This window comes from Podarcis erhardii (assembly GCF_964252035.2).
Source record: "Podarcis erhardii genome assembly, chromosome: 7".
Classification (NCBI taxonomy): Eukaryota; Metazoa; Chordata; class Lepidosauria; order Squamata; family Lacertidae; genus Podarcis; species Podarcis erhardii.
The window spans coordinates 88,234,232-88,250,079 of record NC_138511.1 but is presented as its reverse complement, the minus strand read 5'-3'; the positions used below and the strand labels follow the sequence as shown (position 1 = coordinate 88,250,079).

The 15,848-nt window shown below is 49.0% G+C and overlaps 1 protein-coding gene across 1 annotated transcript in view; it reads right to left on the bottom strand.

The window, feature by feature from the left end:
- PLD3 (phospholipase D family member 3) overlaps positions 1-15,848 on the bottom strand; it is a 32,771-nt gene that overhangs the window by 4,666 nt on the left and 12,257 nt on the right. The window contains 6 exon segments of the mRNA XM_081869017.1: positions 2,159-2,324; positions 3,823-3,962; positions 6,351-6,551; positions 10,335-10,462; positions 11,481-11,601; positions 15,306-15,489. Coding sequence (XP_081725143.1) covers positions 2,159-2,324; positions 3,823-3,962; positions 6,351-6,551; positions 10,335-10,462; positions 11,481-11,601; positions 15,306-15,489 — 940 coding nt within the window.

Here is a 15,848-nt window from a genome sequence, read left to right as displayed (position 1 = left end):
GACAGTGGAAGAAGACTGGAAGAAATTTAAAATGTATCTTAAAAACTGTTGTAAAATTGAGGAGTGTTAAGATGTCAAGGGGTAAGAAACAGAGAATTACAGCTGTAACTAAAAAATTAAAGAAAACTTAATGAAAGGGAACTAAAGGGATTAATGGATTAAAGGGTTGCTAAAAAAAAAAAAATGTAAAATAAGGATGCAGCGAAAGGGAGGTATGGGGAAGTCGGAGGAAAGAAGGTATATGAAAATAAGATTGTGAAATTATATGTGTTTGTTTTTGATTTGGTTTGTTTGTATTATGTGTTGTGTTTGGCTTTTTGTTTATGTGTTTTTTTAAAAAAAATCTGAATAAAAAATATTTTTAAAAAAAGTTCTTTTGTGAATAAAACGACCTGGGCCAGGGGGTGGAGGCATGTAGAGATTATTATACGCACTCTTCCCAGAGTCTGGCTGGTTCAAGCCTCTGTGTGTATTCTTATTAATCAGAGTTCAATCCTTCCTTTGCTTTGGGAACACCTCAGCGCATTGGGCCAGGGCGCTGGCCTCTCAGGGGCGCCGCATCGAGAGGGGGAGCTGCGTGGCCTTGCCGGCAGCCACCCCTTTCTCTGCACGCCCGCCAGCTGTGCCCCGCCAGCCCTCTAGTTGGTGGGGCGCAACTTCCATCCAAAGCCTCTGCGAGGATCACTCTCCTCCCGCGGAGACTTGGGAAGGAAGATAGATAAATTTTATTCGCATTAGCCAACGGCCATAGCAACATAAAACAAGCAATATATACATTTAAAAAGACAACAATGAATGAAAAGGGCAATCAAATGACCAAGATTATCGTTCAGATAGTGGCCCTTAATCTCATTGCACCCTCGATAAACCTAGCAACCTTTGCTGCTGTCTGATCATTTTGATCTGATAAAAGAACGAACAATGTGGTCGCAGATGGACGGCCTGGGGTGGTAAGTAAGAGTGAGGTGATGATCTCGTTCCTCAGATCTTTATAAAGGGGACAGGACAGGAGAACATGAGCCACTGTTGCCAGATTGTCTTGGGAAAGAAGCTGCATTCCTGCCAGCCATATAGTTGATGGGGCGCAGCTTCCATCCTAAGCCTTTGCAGGTATGGCTCTCCTCCTGCAGAGCCTTAGGATAGAAGCTGCACCCCACCAACTATATGGCTGGCAGCTTCCTTCCCAAGCCTACGCGGGAGGAGAGCGTGTTGGGAAACGTGCAGCTACTCACACAGTCAATTAAGGTTTGGCAGACAGTCAGAAGGCAATCTGAAGGAGTAAGTCTGCCTGGTGATAACAGAGACTAGAGACCGCTCCCTGATTGGTCAAGCTTTCTCAAAGGAGTAATACAGTGGTGCCCGGCAAGGAGAATGCCTCGCAAGATGGAAAACTCGCTAGACGAAAGAGTTTTCCGTTTTGGAGGTGCTTCGCAAAACGAATTTCCTATGGGCTTGCTTCGCAAGACGAAAATGTCTTGTGAGTTCCTGCAGTTTTTTCCCCTTCCCCCCCCCTTTTTCTAAGCCACTAAGCCGCTTATCCGCTTATCCGCTAAGCTGATAAGCTGCTAAAAGCCGCTAAACTGCTAATAGCGCTAATCCGCTAAGCCGTCAATGGGCTTGCTTCGCAAGACAAAAAAACCGCTAGATGAAGAGACTCGCGGAACGGATTCTTTTCATCTTGCGAGGCACCACTGTAATTAATGGCCTACCAACTGGAATGCATTAGTTTGGAGTTCGTGAGTTCAGTGGTTCAGTGAAGGAGTTGTGAGTCGTGTCAAAGAGAGATAGCAAAAGATCTGTGTTCTGTTCCTGTAAATAGTCCACTGTATATAATAAACACCTAACTACAAGTTCCTGGTTCCTGCTTCGTCTATCCTGTCCGCAGCCAAGTCGCCAATTGCTTCCATGGATTCTGCGTTTACTCTGCTAGGTCTGGCTAAGGTCCCGCAACTAGTCCGAAAGTTGCGAAACACCAAATAGGTTTTACCAATAGAGCAGTCCCCACAGAGGCTTGGGAAAAAGTCAACAACTCTGGGAAACGGGGTGGGGGGGGCTGGAGGGATTTTTGCACCACAGCGCCAGATATGCTTAAGACGGCCCTGGAGTCCAGTCATCCAGGGCTGGGGAGCCCCGTCCCTGCCAACGGGGGTGTCCTTACCACTTCCATGTTGTAGTGGGTGCGGACGTCGTGCATGGCAGCCAGGGAACGCAGGAAGGGAAACATATTGGCCTTGGAATGCCTCCAGCATCCGACCAGGAGTCGCACACGGACTCTCCTCTCGTAAGCCACCTTCCGCAAGTGGTCGTCAATCACTGGCCAGAACCTGAGCAGAAGAAGGAAGCAAGAGCGTCGGGGCCACATCCTGCATTGCCACCTCTGACATGGGGCAGCCCGCCACCCGCTCTAGCGCCGCTCAAACGGGGACAGCATAAGATGGACATTGAAAGGTGCTATGGTGCCAGAAGGGACGCAGGTGGCGCTGTGGGTTAAACCACAGAGCCTAGGACTTGCCGATCAGAAGGTCAGTGGTTCGAATCCCCGCGACGGGGTGAGCTCCCGTTGCTCGGTCCCTGCTCCTGCCAACCTAGCAGTTTGAAAGCACGTCAAAGTGCAAGTAGATAAATAGGTACCACTCCGGCGGGAAGGTAAACGGCGTTTCCGTGCGCTGCTCTGGTTCGCCAGAAGCGGCTTAGTCATGCTGGCCACATGACCCGGAAGCTGTACGCCGGCTCACTCGGCCAATAAAGCGAGATGAGCGCCGCAACCCCAGAGTCGGCCACGACTGGACCTAATGGTCAGGGGTCCCTTTACCTTTACCCTTTATGGTGCCAGAAATTTCCATGGGTTTTTTAACTTGAGCAAGTAAAATATTCAGTGATACACTGGGCAATAGATATTGGTTATAATGTAGATACGGAAGCACGGGAACGATTGTGGAATACGGATATAAAATTTACAGCATGTTATAGTCTGAGACTCCGTCATGGATGAATCCCAAAATGGAATTAAGATTGCCGGAAGAAATATCAACAACCTCAGATAAGCAGATGACACAACTTTGATGGCAGAAAGTAAGGAGGAATTAAAGAACCTCTTAATGAGGGTCAAAGAAGAGAGCGCAAAATATGAATGGATGCAAAAACTTATGGAATATGCAGAAATGGCAAAATTTACCAGAAGAATAAGAAATCAAGGTAACAAACGTTTTATAAAAGAATGGAAATGGTTTATTGAATCTTTACAGATAAATTGCAAACACATAAAAACATTAGCAGGATTATTGTAATAACCTGCAGTTTGATAAGAGTATATATTTAAAGTAGATAATTAAATGAGCAAATTAAATGAATTTGGATATACAGGAGATATTAAAAAATAAATTTAAGGAACCGCAAAAAGAGGAGGAAGTCAAACTTTGAAATATCAAATTGATTGTAAAACTAATGAAATGTATAAACTTGAAAAGTATAAATAAAAACTTAGAGAGACACAGAGAGAGAGAGAGAGAGAGAGAGAGAGAGATGCTATGGCGACAGAAATATCCATGGGGTGGCAGATGGATCTGGGTGGCTTTGGGGCCAGTTCTGGCCACCCAACTGTACAATTCATTTCTGTTTGCCAGGCGGAATGACCTCCCCATATTCTGGCTCTTCCCCAGAGTGGATTTGGGGGAGGCAGGCGGAAGGAGAAGCCCTGTTGCATCAGCAGGAGCCTCTGCAATGGCTTCCTGGCCGGTGCTGCTTGGCTTGTAAAGCTTATCCTTCCCACAGCCAAGGGAGGGGAGGGAGAAGAGCTGCCCCCCCCATCAGCTGCACGCTTACCTCTTGGGGTGCGAGAATTCCATGGTAGGCAGGTAGCTCATCACCTCAATGTGAACAAACTCATCGGCGTCATCAATGATGCTCACCAGGGACTGGAGGTCCTCTGTCCGCCCTGTGGCGCACAGCGCAGGGGGGGCACTCTGGAGGCAGGCAGAGGGAAAAGAGACTCAGGAAAGGAGGAGGAGGAGGACAGGCACCCAAAAGTCAGGCACACAGTCGACATCCTGGGCTGCCTGGGCAGGGTTTTTTTCAGAATGAGGTTTTTAAAATTTTTATTGAATCTTCAGGACTTTGCTATGGAGTTAAATGCAGGGGTCAGCAAACTTTTGCAGCAGGGGGCCGGTCCACTGTCCCTTAGACCTTGTGGGGGGCTGTGAAGACGAATTAGGAAACTTACCAACTATAGCAGGTCAGTTATAAAACTTCCGGTGCATAAACCATCTATTAATACCAGCTGTAAAAACCAAACTATTAAAAGCAGAAATCCGAAATCAGCAGGGAAGGAAGTTCGGTTTTTTTTTAGTGTATCAGTCTTTCTTTTTGCTTTTTCTTTTGCTTTATCTTTTTTTTGGATGTGGTTTCTATCTTTTCTTACTTTTAAATGCCCCTTTTCTTTTTTCCTTTTTGAAGTTCTTTTTTCTTTGTTAAGATACTTAGTAAGTAGCTGCATTTGTGTTTTTCTTCTCAAATGTATCTGCTTCGCTTTTTCTTGTATTTTTTTTTTTTGTATTTTGTGTCCAAATGAAACTCAATAAAGACATTATAAAAAAAAAAAGACCTTGTGGGGGGCTGGACTATATTTTGGGGGGGGGATGAACGAATTCCTATGCCCCACAAATAACCCAGAGATGCATTTTAAATAAAAGCACACATTCTACTCATGTAAAAACACGCTGATTCCTGGACCGTCCACAGGCCGGATTTAGAAGGCGATTGGGCCAGATCCAGCCCCCGGGCCTTAGTTTGCCTACCCATGAGCTAAAGTAACAATCCCGGAGGGAATATGAAATAACGGGAGGAAGGCACGGAGAAACCTAACCAGGGGTCAATGCCGTTACCTTGTGAAATAAAGTGCATTCTTTAGAGACCAATGACTGAATTATTTGCTATGACAAAAAGCGACCTGATACAGAAAGAGCGCAAGCCAAATGTTATGAACGCCAAATAAAGCCACATTTCATTGGGACTTGCCACCCCTGTGACTTTCCTGTTGGGTAAGGAACAAATGGCCGGCAAATGGAGGCAGAATCCATAGGTTTAGCTGCAACCCGATACATGTCAGTTTCTCAGAAATAATAAGAAATTGTTTTATGGAACCAAACAGTTAAAGGAGAAAACAACCAAGACCTGATGAAAAGAGCACAGCAGAGGTTATATTTTCTGAGAATCCTCCGGAAAAACAATCTCTCAAAGGACCTGTTGATGGCATTTTACCATTGTACATTTGAGAGTGTATTAACTTATGGTCTGTGTGTGTGGTTTGGGAGCTGCACAGTCAGGGAAAAAACAATGCTGTCCAGGGTTGTAAAGACTGCGGAGAGAATAATTGGGTGCACTCTTCCCACCTTGGATCAAATCTACGCTTCCAGGTGTCATGAGAAAGCTGCAGAGATAGCGCAGGATAGTGCACACCCCAGAAATGATCTCTTTCAGCTTCTGCCTTCTGGAAGAAGGTACAGGGTCATAAAGACTAGGACTAGCCGCCTGAGAAACAGTTTCTACCCAAATGCAATTCTGGTTTTAAATGCAGTATAAGGTGTCTCTATAGGAGTACCGTATTTTTCGCTCCATAAGGCGCACCAGACCATAAGGCACACCTAGTTTTTTGGGGGGGAAATCAAGAAAAAAAATCCATCCCGCTGGCTGTCTTGGCTTCCTCTTTAGCTGCGTGGAACCTCTCCAGCCGGGAGAGGCTGCGTGCGGCTTTGGCACTGTCTTAGCTTCGTTTTTAGCCGCGGGGCTGGGGCGGGGGGAGCCCGAGCTTCCCCTGATCCCAGCCCCCAGAACAGGTCCGGGAGTGGAGGCAAGGTTGCGAAGCCTTTGGAGTGCAGCAGGACCTCACGCTCCGCTCCAAAGGCTTCGGGTTCCTTTCGCTGATGCCAGGAGATTCTTGCTCTCCCAGCTTCAGCAAAAGGAACCCGAAGCCTTCGGAGCGCAGCGCGAGATCCCTCCGCGCTTTGGAGGCTTCGCGTTGCTATCGCTGAAGCCAAGGAGCCTGCATTCGCTCCATAGGACACACACACATTTCTCCTCAATTTTTGGAGGGAGAAAAGTGCATTCTATAGAGCGAAAAATGCGGTATATTGTATTTAAAATGGGGTTTCAGAGTTTTTAGGGGGTTTTGAATGTCTTATGTAGATTTTTCAATTTCATTGTTCTGTATGGGACAATGACAATAAAGGTATCGTATCGTAAAGGAACCCCCCCCCCCCCCGAGTCGGCCCCCAGCATCTCTGAGCACCAAGGATGCCAGCAGAGACTGGAGCAGGGGGTCTTGAGCAGAGGGGGCCCCTGCCCTCCCATCTCACCGAGAAGTAGACCCCGGCCTCCGTGCCGTTCAGCTCCAGCTCCAGCGGCGTCTCCTTGTTATAGGAGGTGGAGTAATTGGCTGGCCAGGGCGACGGGATGGTGGCGTTGGGCAGGCCCAGAGCCCAGTAGGCCTCAAACATCTTCCCCAAGTCCTGCGCCAGGCAGCTGCAGTTGTAGATAGCCATGCCCAGCTCCTTCACCTGCAGGCCGAGAAAAGGAGAGGTTAGCAGGAGGCCGCAGGATAGAGCCCAGGTGCAGTTGATGCAGGCTGCAGGATTTAAGGGGAGAAGCACCAGGGACACCTGAAATCAGCCCCAGAGGAAAAATAGAAGCAAGGAGAATTACCGACAAAAGAAGAATGGTGGATGAAGTTGATGTACTACGAGGAATTGGACAAATTAACAGGAAGGATTCGAAAGCTGCGGAACCAGAGATTCTTAGAAGACTAAATACATGAACTATTTGAAAAGCAATTGTAATGAACAGATTACGCTATCAGGACTGCAAGAAGTTCTGTAAGGAGGGCTATTTGAAGTATTGCAAGGAAGACTACGAGGAGAATTATTAGTTAAGGATAATTAAGAGTAATAGAGAAATTAAGAAATGCAGAATAAGTGGTAAAGAACGGGAAATCATCAGAGGTGTTGACAGAAGTCTAAAATATTGTGTAAGATAAGAAGTAATGTTATATGATTGTTGGAAACGATATGTTAAAAAAATAATAATAATGCATATATATAAAAAAAGAAATCAGCCCCAGAGGGTAGTAGTCCCATCTTGACCCAAGCAGCCTTTGGCAACCTGGTGCCCTGATAAGAAGATAAGAGGAGCCCAGCTGCTGCATCAGGCCAAAGAGCCCCCATCTAGTCTGGCCTTCCAGTGGCCAAACGCCCCTAATAACCAAGAAATTGAGATAGACTGCCTCTGGGCCATAGCTGTCAACTGTCCCTTATTTGGCGGGAAAGTCCCTTATCCCAGCGCCGTGTCCCGCTGCTGTCCCTTATTGATGATGTCCCTTAAATTTCCTGGGTTTCCAAGGAAGCAGCTCCTCTCCCTCCCTCCCTTCCTGCCAGCCAGGGAGGAGAGAGGCTCCAACTGTGTTGCTTAGCTGCGTTGCTCACCCAATAAGGAGTCTAAGAACGACTAGGGGGTGGAGCTTGCATGCCTTGTGCCGATCAAATCGGCCGCGTTGCCTGGGGACTCGCCTTTGCTCAGCGCTTCCAAGCGGAGAGGTGACGGTGGTTTTCCTTGCTGCATCCCCTTTGCTGGGTTGCTGCGCTGTGGGAACCACCGCTTGAGGCTTCGTTTGGCTGCTGGCTGGGCTTTCTGTCTTTGGCTCGGAGGGGCTCAGAAGTTGAACATACCTGTGCCCCTTGGAAAATCCCTTATTTTGGCTGCTGATCCCTTATTTTCAAATCTGTAAGTTGACAGCTATGCTCTGGGCCTGGAGGTTCCACAAGAAAATAGGAACGGCCTACTGGACCAGGCCAATGGCTTATGCAGTCCAGCATCCTGTTCTCTCAGGGGCCAAGCAGATGCCCCAATGGGAAACACACAAGCAGGATTAAAATAGAAGAGAAACTCTCCCTTCCTGTGGTTTGCAGCACCTGGCAATCAGAAGCATTGCTGCGTCCAACTGCAGAGCCATCCTGGCTAGGAGCCTTCGAGAGCCCTCTCCTCCTCCATGAATTGGTCTATTCCTCTTTTAAAGCCATCTAAGTTGGTGGCATCTTAAAAAGCAGAGACATCACCTTGCCAACAAAGGTCCGTATAGTAAAAGCTATGGTTTTCCCAGTAGTGATGTATGGAAGTGAGAGCTGGACCATAAAGAAGGCTGATCGCCGAAGAATGGATGCTTTTGAATTCTGGTGCTGGAGGAGACTCTTGAGAGTCCCATGGACTGCAAGAAGATCCAACCTCTCCATTCTGAAGGAAATCAGCCCTGAGTGCTCACTGGAAGGACAGATCCTGAAGCTGAGGCTCCAAGACTTTGGCCACCTCAGGAGAAGAGAAGACTCCCTGGAAAAGACCCTGATGCTGGGAAAGATGGAGGGCACAAGGAGAAGGGGATGAGAGAGGACGAGATGGTGGGACAGTGTTCTCGAAGCCACGAACATGAGTCTGACCAAACTGCGGAAGGCAGTGGAAGACAGGAGTTCCTGGCGTGCTCTGGTCCATGGGGTCACAAAGAGTCGGACACGACTAAATGACTAAACAACAACAAGTTGGTGGCCATGGCTGCCTCCTGTGGCGGGGAGTTCCACAGTTTAATTCCGAGCTGCTCCTTTGGGCTATTATCTGCAGCAAAGCCATAGGACACCATGGTCTGGAAGGAGCACAGTGATCCTGGCTGGGGAGGAGGACATCTGCAGCTGAACAACACATGGAGGGTGCCCGGTTGGCAAAGGCTGACTTAAAAATGCCAATATGCCACCATTCACCTTGCTGGATATGATAGGAGGCGGGTTCACAACAGCATGAACACAAATACGTCGAAAAAGACACCCAGATTAAAAGCGGGAGATGAGATGCCGGTTTTATTTTTATTTACTAAAAGCAGCTGCTCATATGATTGCCTAATGCTCGGGTGAGTAAAAAGAATTTCCCCTGCATACCCGGAGGCGAACCAAGTGTTGGTGCTGACCTTTAAAGCCCTAAATGGCCTCAAAGGCCCAGTATACCTGAAAGAGCATCTCCACCCCCATCTTTTAGCCCAGACACTGAGGTCCAACTCTGAGGGCCTTCTGGCAGTTCCCTACCTGCGAGAAGCCAAGCTACCGGGAACCAGGCAGAGGGCCTTCTTGGTAGTGGCCCCTGCCCTGTGGAACGCCCTCCCATCAAATATCAAGGCAATAAACAACTATTTTACTTTTAAAAGACAACTGAAGGCGGCCCTATTTAGGGAAGTTTTTAATGTCTGATGCTGTATTGTTTTTAATATTCTGTTGGAAGCAGCCCAGAGTGGCTGGGGAAACCCAGCCAGATGGGTGGGGTATAAATAATAAATTATTATTATTATTATTATTATTATTATTATTATTATTATTATTATATATTATATATTATGTTGGCCTCCCACTGGGCCAATAACCTCCTGGCAAATAGAAGGGGAAGAAATGGAGGCAGTGAGAGATTTTACTTTCTTGGGCTTCATGATCACTGCAGATGGTGACAGCACTCACGAAATTAAAAGACGACTGCTTCTTGGGAGAAAAGCAATGACAAACCTAGACAGCATCTTAAAAAGCAGAGACATCACCTTGCCAACAAAGGTCCGTATAGTTCAAGCTATGGTTTTCCCCGCAGTGATGTATGGAAGGGAGAGCTGGACCATAAAGAAGGCTGATCGCCAAAGAATGGATGCTTTTGAATTCTGGTGCTGGAGGAGACTCTTGAGAGTCCCATGGACTGCAAGAAGATCAAACCTCTCCATTCTGAAGGAAATCAGCCCTCAGCACTGGAAGGACAGATCCTGAAGCCGAGGCTCCAATACTTTGGCCACCTCATGAGAAAAGAAGACTCCCTGGAAAAGACCCTAGTGTTGGGAAAGATGGAGGGCACAAGGGGAAGGGGACGACAGAGGATGAGATGGTTGGACAGTGTTTTCGAAGCTACCAGCATGAGTTTGACCCAACTGCGGGAGGCAGTGGAAGACAGGAGTGCCTGGCGTGCTCTGGTCCAGGGGGTCACGAAGAGTCGGACACAACTAAACGACTAAACAACAACAACAACATGTTGGCCTCCTGGTGGGCCTCCCTCCCTCCCCACTTGGGGAAGTGGGGTGCTGCTGCAGCCGAGGGGAACCCCTGAGCCCCCACTTCTGATGTGAGAGGTGGACTCTCTCTAGCCGGTGACCACAGAAACTATCAGGCCAGGTCCCAACCGTTCCGTAAAGATAATAACTCTGGCCCCAGTCCCACAAGCCAGGACGGGGGGCCCCACCCCACCCCTCCTCTCCCCTCCCGGAGGGTCGTGGGCATCACCTGGGTGAGGGCGCGCCAGTCCATGTTCGCGCTGCCAAGGAAGATGTGTTGCTGGTCCACGATCCAGAATTTGGTGTGCAAGACCCCCCCGGTCAGTTCCGGGAAGTTGACTTTGCGGATCTGAGCACCTGGAGGAGTTTGGGAACAAGACAAGGAAGGGCACTGCTAGTTCTCAGCACCTTTTACAGCCTCGCCCGCAAATCCAGCCCATACACTTGGTTTTAAGAGTGGAGGCTCCTCGGGGCGAGGACCTGCCTCTCTGATCCTGCAAGCGACCAATAGTAATTGAGCCCTTTCAGCAGGTCTGGCCTGAATCTCTTGCAAGAGAAAGCACCTTCTATGGCGGGGCTCCTCGTTCTAGTATTACGAGCGAGGGGGGGGGGAAGTCTCTTACATAATTTTACCCATCTCTGTCATCTTCTAAGCTAAGCAGCCCCTGAATTCAAAGCCTTTTGCTTCTGGGTTTTATTAAATCTTCCCAATTATTTCATAACTCCAAACATATATCTTGTTTTGTTTTGTTTTGTTACACCTTTTCTTATTGAATTCCTGTCCCTCCTTTCTGAATTCTCCCCGCCCGCTTTGTAGTTGCATGAAAACCATCATTAAAATCAATACCAAGGAAATAAATAACTACAGTCATACCTCAGGTTACAGACAGTTCAGGTTGCGTGTTTTTGGGTTGCGCACTGCACCGAACCTGGAAGTACCAGAATGGGTTACTTCTGGGTTTCGGCACTCGCGCATGTGCAGAAACACTAAATCGCACTTTGCACATGCACAGAAGCGCCGAATCGCAACCTGCGCCTGCGCAGACGCGGTGAGTTGCGAATCCTGTGGGTTGCGAACGTGCCTCCCACATGGATCACATTCGCAACCTGAGCGTCCACTGTATCTGACTTTTAGAAGACATCTGAAGGCAGCCCTGTTTAGGGAAGTTTTTAATGTCTGATGTTTAATTGTGTTTTTAATATTTTGTTGGAAGCTGCCCAGAGTGGCTGGGGAAACCCAGCCAGAGGGGCAGGGTGTAAAGAATATGATTATTATGATTATTATGATCATGGCTGTCTCTTTGGGGGGGTACAGAGAGGAGGACCCCCCGCCCCCCCCATGCTGAAATCCAGGCGCGCTCTCTCTCTCTCTCACCGCTCTCCTCCAGCAGCTGCAGGTCAGAGCAGGGCATCCGGGAGGAAGGAGGATTGACGGCTATCCGCAGGGTGACGCCTCTGCTGGGCACCTCCCTCAGCGCTGCCAGGATTTCCTCCCCCTGTGGAAAAAGGGAGGGGGTCCGTCAGTGGCCACGATCCGGGCCAGGTGAACAGGGCCCTTCCTGGACAGGCCATCCCCATTCCCAGGTGCAGGATCCGTCCGGCCGATTAACCCTTTCAAATGGTTTGGGATGAGTCCTTCGACTGGGGGTTGGGGCCAGATGACCGCTGGAGGTCCCTTCCAACTCTATGATTCCATTTCAGGGTGGAATAGAGACATCTTGAAATTGGGGGGGGGGGAGGAACATCTTGAATTTGCACATTACCCACCCAAACGGGGAAATTGGAAGCTGCACTCTTCAGAAATGTGCCCCCATCCAGCCAAAGGCTAAATCCACTTTGCAGCTGTTTTGAGGCTGCAAGTCAGAAATGGGCATCTTAGATCTCAGGTTGGCTAGTGCACTGGGGGGGGGGCGGGCTACCCATTTTGTTCACCTGCTGATGAGAGAGCCAGGCAGCCACCAGCCAAATCTCTTACAAGCCGGACCCCACAGGGAGGCTTTGTGTTCGATGCTCATCAAAGCAAAATACACTGCCTATGGAACATGTCGTTGGCCCATATAGCTCCACACTGGCTGGCAGCAGCTCCCCAGGGTTTAGGGTTGGAGAGCCTTTCCCAGTCGCCCCCAGGGGGCTGAACCTGTCATCTACCACGTTTATTACTTTTACATTCCATCTTCTTCTCCCAAGACCTCTAGGCAACATCTATGGCTCCCCTCCTCTTATTGACGCCTCACAACGACCCTGTAAGGTAGGGTGGGAGGAGTGACTGGCCCCCAAGGTAGCATCCAGTGAGCTGCACGGGCAGGGGCAAGAATTCGAACCCTGGTCTTTCTCGGGTCCAAGTCCAGCCCTCTAAGTTTGATTCCCTCCCCCTCTTTCTTTTTCCTTTCTCCTCCTATGAAGAGGCTGCATCCTAATGTTTTAATGTTATATTTTAATCTGGTTTTTTAAATTGTATTTTAATCAACTTGTTTTTATTATTGGTTGTTAGCTGCCCTGAGCCTGGTCTTGGCTGGGGAGGGCGGGGTATAAATAAAATTTATTATTATTATTATTAAACACGACACTACGCCGGCTGCCCTGCAAAGCAGGTTGCTCTAACCACTGAACCACCGCTGTCCCCCCAATGTAATAATTTGCAACGCTGCGTCTCTGTTTGGAGCTGCCTTTTTCAGATCATCTGCAACTTGGGAGGCTCTGGGATTTAGAGCTTCTCACAAAGCCCAGGACAGGCGTGAATTCTGCTCTGGAGTTTTAACAAAAGCGGCTGCCTCTCCAACACGCCCGCAGGCGCAGGCCGTGACCGACATGCGAAAAACGGATGTTTTGCTTTCCTCAAAGGGCCCTTTGATGGGCACAGAGGCTGAAGGAGGCGCCGCCACCCCAGGCAATTAGACGCCTGTTTGCAAGCGGGTTTGACAGGGTCTGCCGGGTGCTGAGCGCCTTCGCTGCTGCATATTTTGGCACAGGCAGGCAGCCACCTTTTCAGACACACCAGCAGGCAGTGTGGTGTAGTGGTTAGAGAGCCAGACTAGGCCCTGGGAGAGACCAGGTCCAAACCCCCCACTCCCTGCGTGACCTTGGGGGCCAGTCCCTGCCTCTCAGCCTGGCCTACCTCACAAGGCTGTTGTGAGGATCAGAGTGTTGGAGAAGGACCTGGGAGATCAGGGTTCAAATCCTGCCCCCCACGGCCATGAATATTACCGGGTGACCTTGGGCCGGTTGCTGACCCTCAGCCTGGTCTACCTCACAGGGTCGCTGGGAAGATTAAATGAGGAAGAGGAGGACCATGACAGCTGCTTGGAGAAAAAAGGTGGGCTAGAAATGCGATAAGTACCGTATTTTTTGCTCTATAAGACTCACTTTTTCCCTCCTAAAAAGTAAGGGGAAATGTGTGTGCGTTTTATGGAGCGAATGCAGGCTGCGCAGCTATCCCAGAAGCCAGAACAGCAAGAGGGATCACTGCTTTCACTGCGCAGCGATCCCTCTTGCTGTTCTAGCTTCTAAGATTCAGAATATTTTTTTCTTGTTTTTCTCCTCCAAAAACTAGGTGCATCTTGTGGTCTGGTGCGTCTTATAGAGCAAAAAATACAGTACATAAAATACTACGGATCCCATTTCGGCTTCGTTTTACACGTGAGAATGAATGGTATAACTTCACCACCAAAAAAACAGCTGCAGCAGCCGGGGGGGGGGGGCTGTCTGGATTGATCAACCAAGGGGTACTTTTCGTGTTGAAATAGGAAATGTGCTGGGTATTTATTTATTAATTTATTACTTTTATTTATACCCCGCCCTCCCCAGCCAAGACCAGGCTCAGGGCGGCTAATATCAGGTATAAATACAATTGATTAAAATACAACTTAGTAAAGGTAAAGGGACCCCTGACCGTAGTGAACGACTCTGGGGTTACAGCGTTCATCTCGCTTTATTGGCCAAGGGAGCTAGCGTACAGCTTCCGAGTCATGTGGCCAGCATGACTAAGCCGCTTCTGGCGAAACAAAGCAGCGCACGGAAACGCCGTTTACCTTCCCACTGGAGCAGTACCTATTTATTTACTTGCACTTTGACGTACTTTCGAACTGCTAGGTTGGCAGGAGCAGGGACCAAGCAACGGGAGCTCACCCCGTCGCGGGGATTTGAACCGCCGACCTTCTGATTGGCAAGTCCTAGGCTCTGTGGTTTAACCCACAGCACCACCCACATCCCTAAGATACAACTTAAAAGCAAAATTAAAATACTACTTCAAATGCAGCATCATTTCGGTGGAAGCCCAGATCAAAAACTATTTGGGGGAAGAAAACGTCAAATCTTCACCAAGGCCAACTATCCAGACTGGTCCTACGTGGGCCAGAAAAAAGCCAGGAGAGTCCCCAAATAGGGGTTCCATCACAGAAAGAAAAGGAAAGAGGGGATCAGGCTGGTTCCAAGCCAAAGGCCAGGCGGAACAACTCTGTCTTACAGGCCCTGCAGAAAGAAATCAGATCCAGCAGGGCCCTGGTCTCATGAGACAGAGCATTCCACCAGGCCAGTGTTGAAAAGACTCCATATTCCTATTTGCAACCCCTGGGAAGGCTTGCTGGAAGGAGGCAGAGCAACCCTTGGGAAAGCCATTCTGCAGCAAAGGAGGGCAACCAAAATGGTCAAAGGCCTGGAAACGATGCCTTATGAGGAACAGCTAAGGGAGCTGGGCATGTTTAGCCTGGAGAAGAGGAGGTTAAGGGGTGATATGATAGCCATGTTCAAATACATAAAAGGATGTCACATAGAGGAGGGAGAAAGGTTGTTTTCTGCTGCTCCAGAGAAGCGGACACGGAGCAATGGATCCAAACTACAAGAAAGAAGATTCCACCTAAACATTAGGAAGAACTTCCTGACAGTAAGAGCTGTTCGACAGTGGAATTTGCTGCCAAGGAGTGTGGTGGAGTCTCCTTCTTTGGAGGTCTTTAAGCAGAGGCTTGACAACCATATGTCAGGAGTGCTCTGATGGTGTTTCCTGCTTGGCAGGGGGTTGGACTCGATGGCCCTTGGGGTCTCTTCCAACTCTAGGATTCTATGATTCTCTAGGGTGTCAGATGGGCTGCCCCTCCCAGCCCCACCTGGAGATGCCCCCGGGGACCGAACCCAGGACCCTCTGGTGCCCCCACCCCTGAGCCGCGATGGCCCTTGACCGAGGCCGTTTCCGGAGAGAGCTCTCCACCTGGCTGGCCGAGGGGTCCTGGGTGCCGGTGTCCTTGTTGCTCAGGGTCCAGTAAAAAGAGGCGATGTCCACACTGCTGGTGGCGTCTCCCAGGAGGGTCTTCCAGGCGTCGAAGATGGAAGGGTTGAGGGTGCTGTTGTCGTCGTACGTCAGCCCCTCGGGGATGCTCTCCACCAGGACGCTCCTGAGGAAGAAGAGGAGGAGAGGAAGGGCAGCTTTTGCGGGGGGGGGGGGGGGCAAGACACCCTCTCCCCTTGCAAGTCTCCTTGGAATGCAGGCTGGTTGGTCTGGAAGATTCACAACGTAGCTGTCAACGTTTCCCTTTTTTAAAGGGAAATTCCCTTATTCCGAATAGAATTCCTCGCAAGAAAAGGGAAAAGTTGACAGCTATGATTCACAACGCTGTGTGTGTCAATCTGAACTTTCTCGATGTTTTATTATTGTAGGCAGGGTGAGAAACTCAGATACGTAAGCTATTCGCCAAACGGCACCTTAAAACCCAGATTACAGTTGCCACAATGCAATGTCTAGGCTATGGTTACC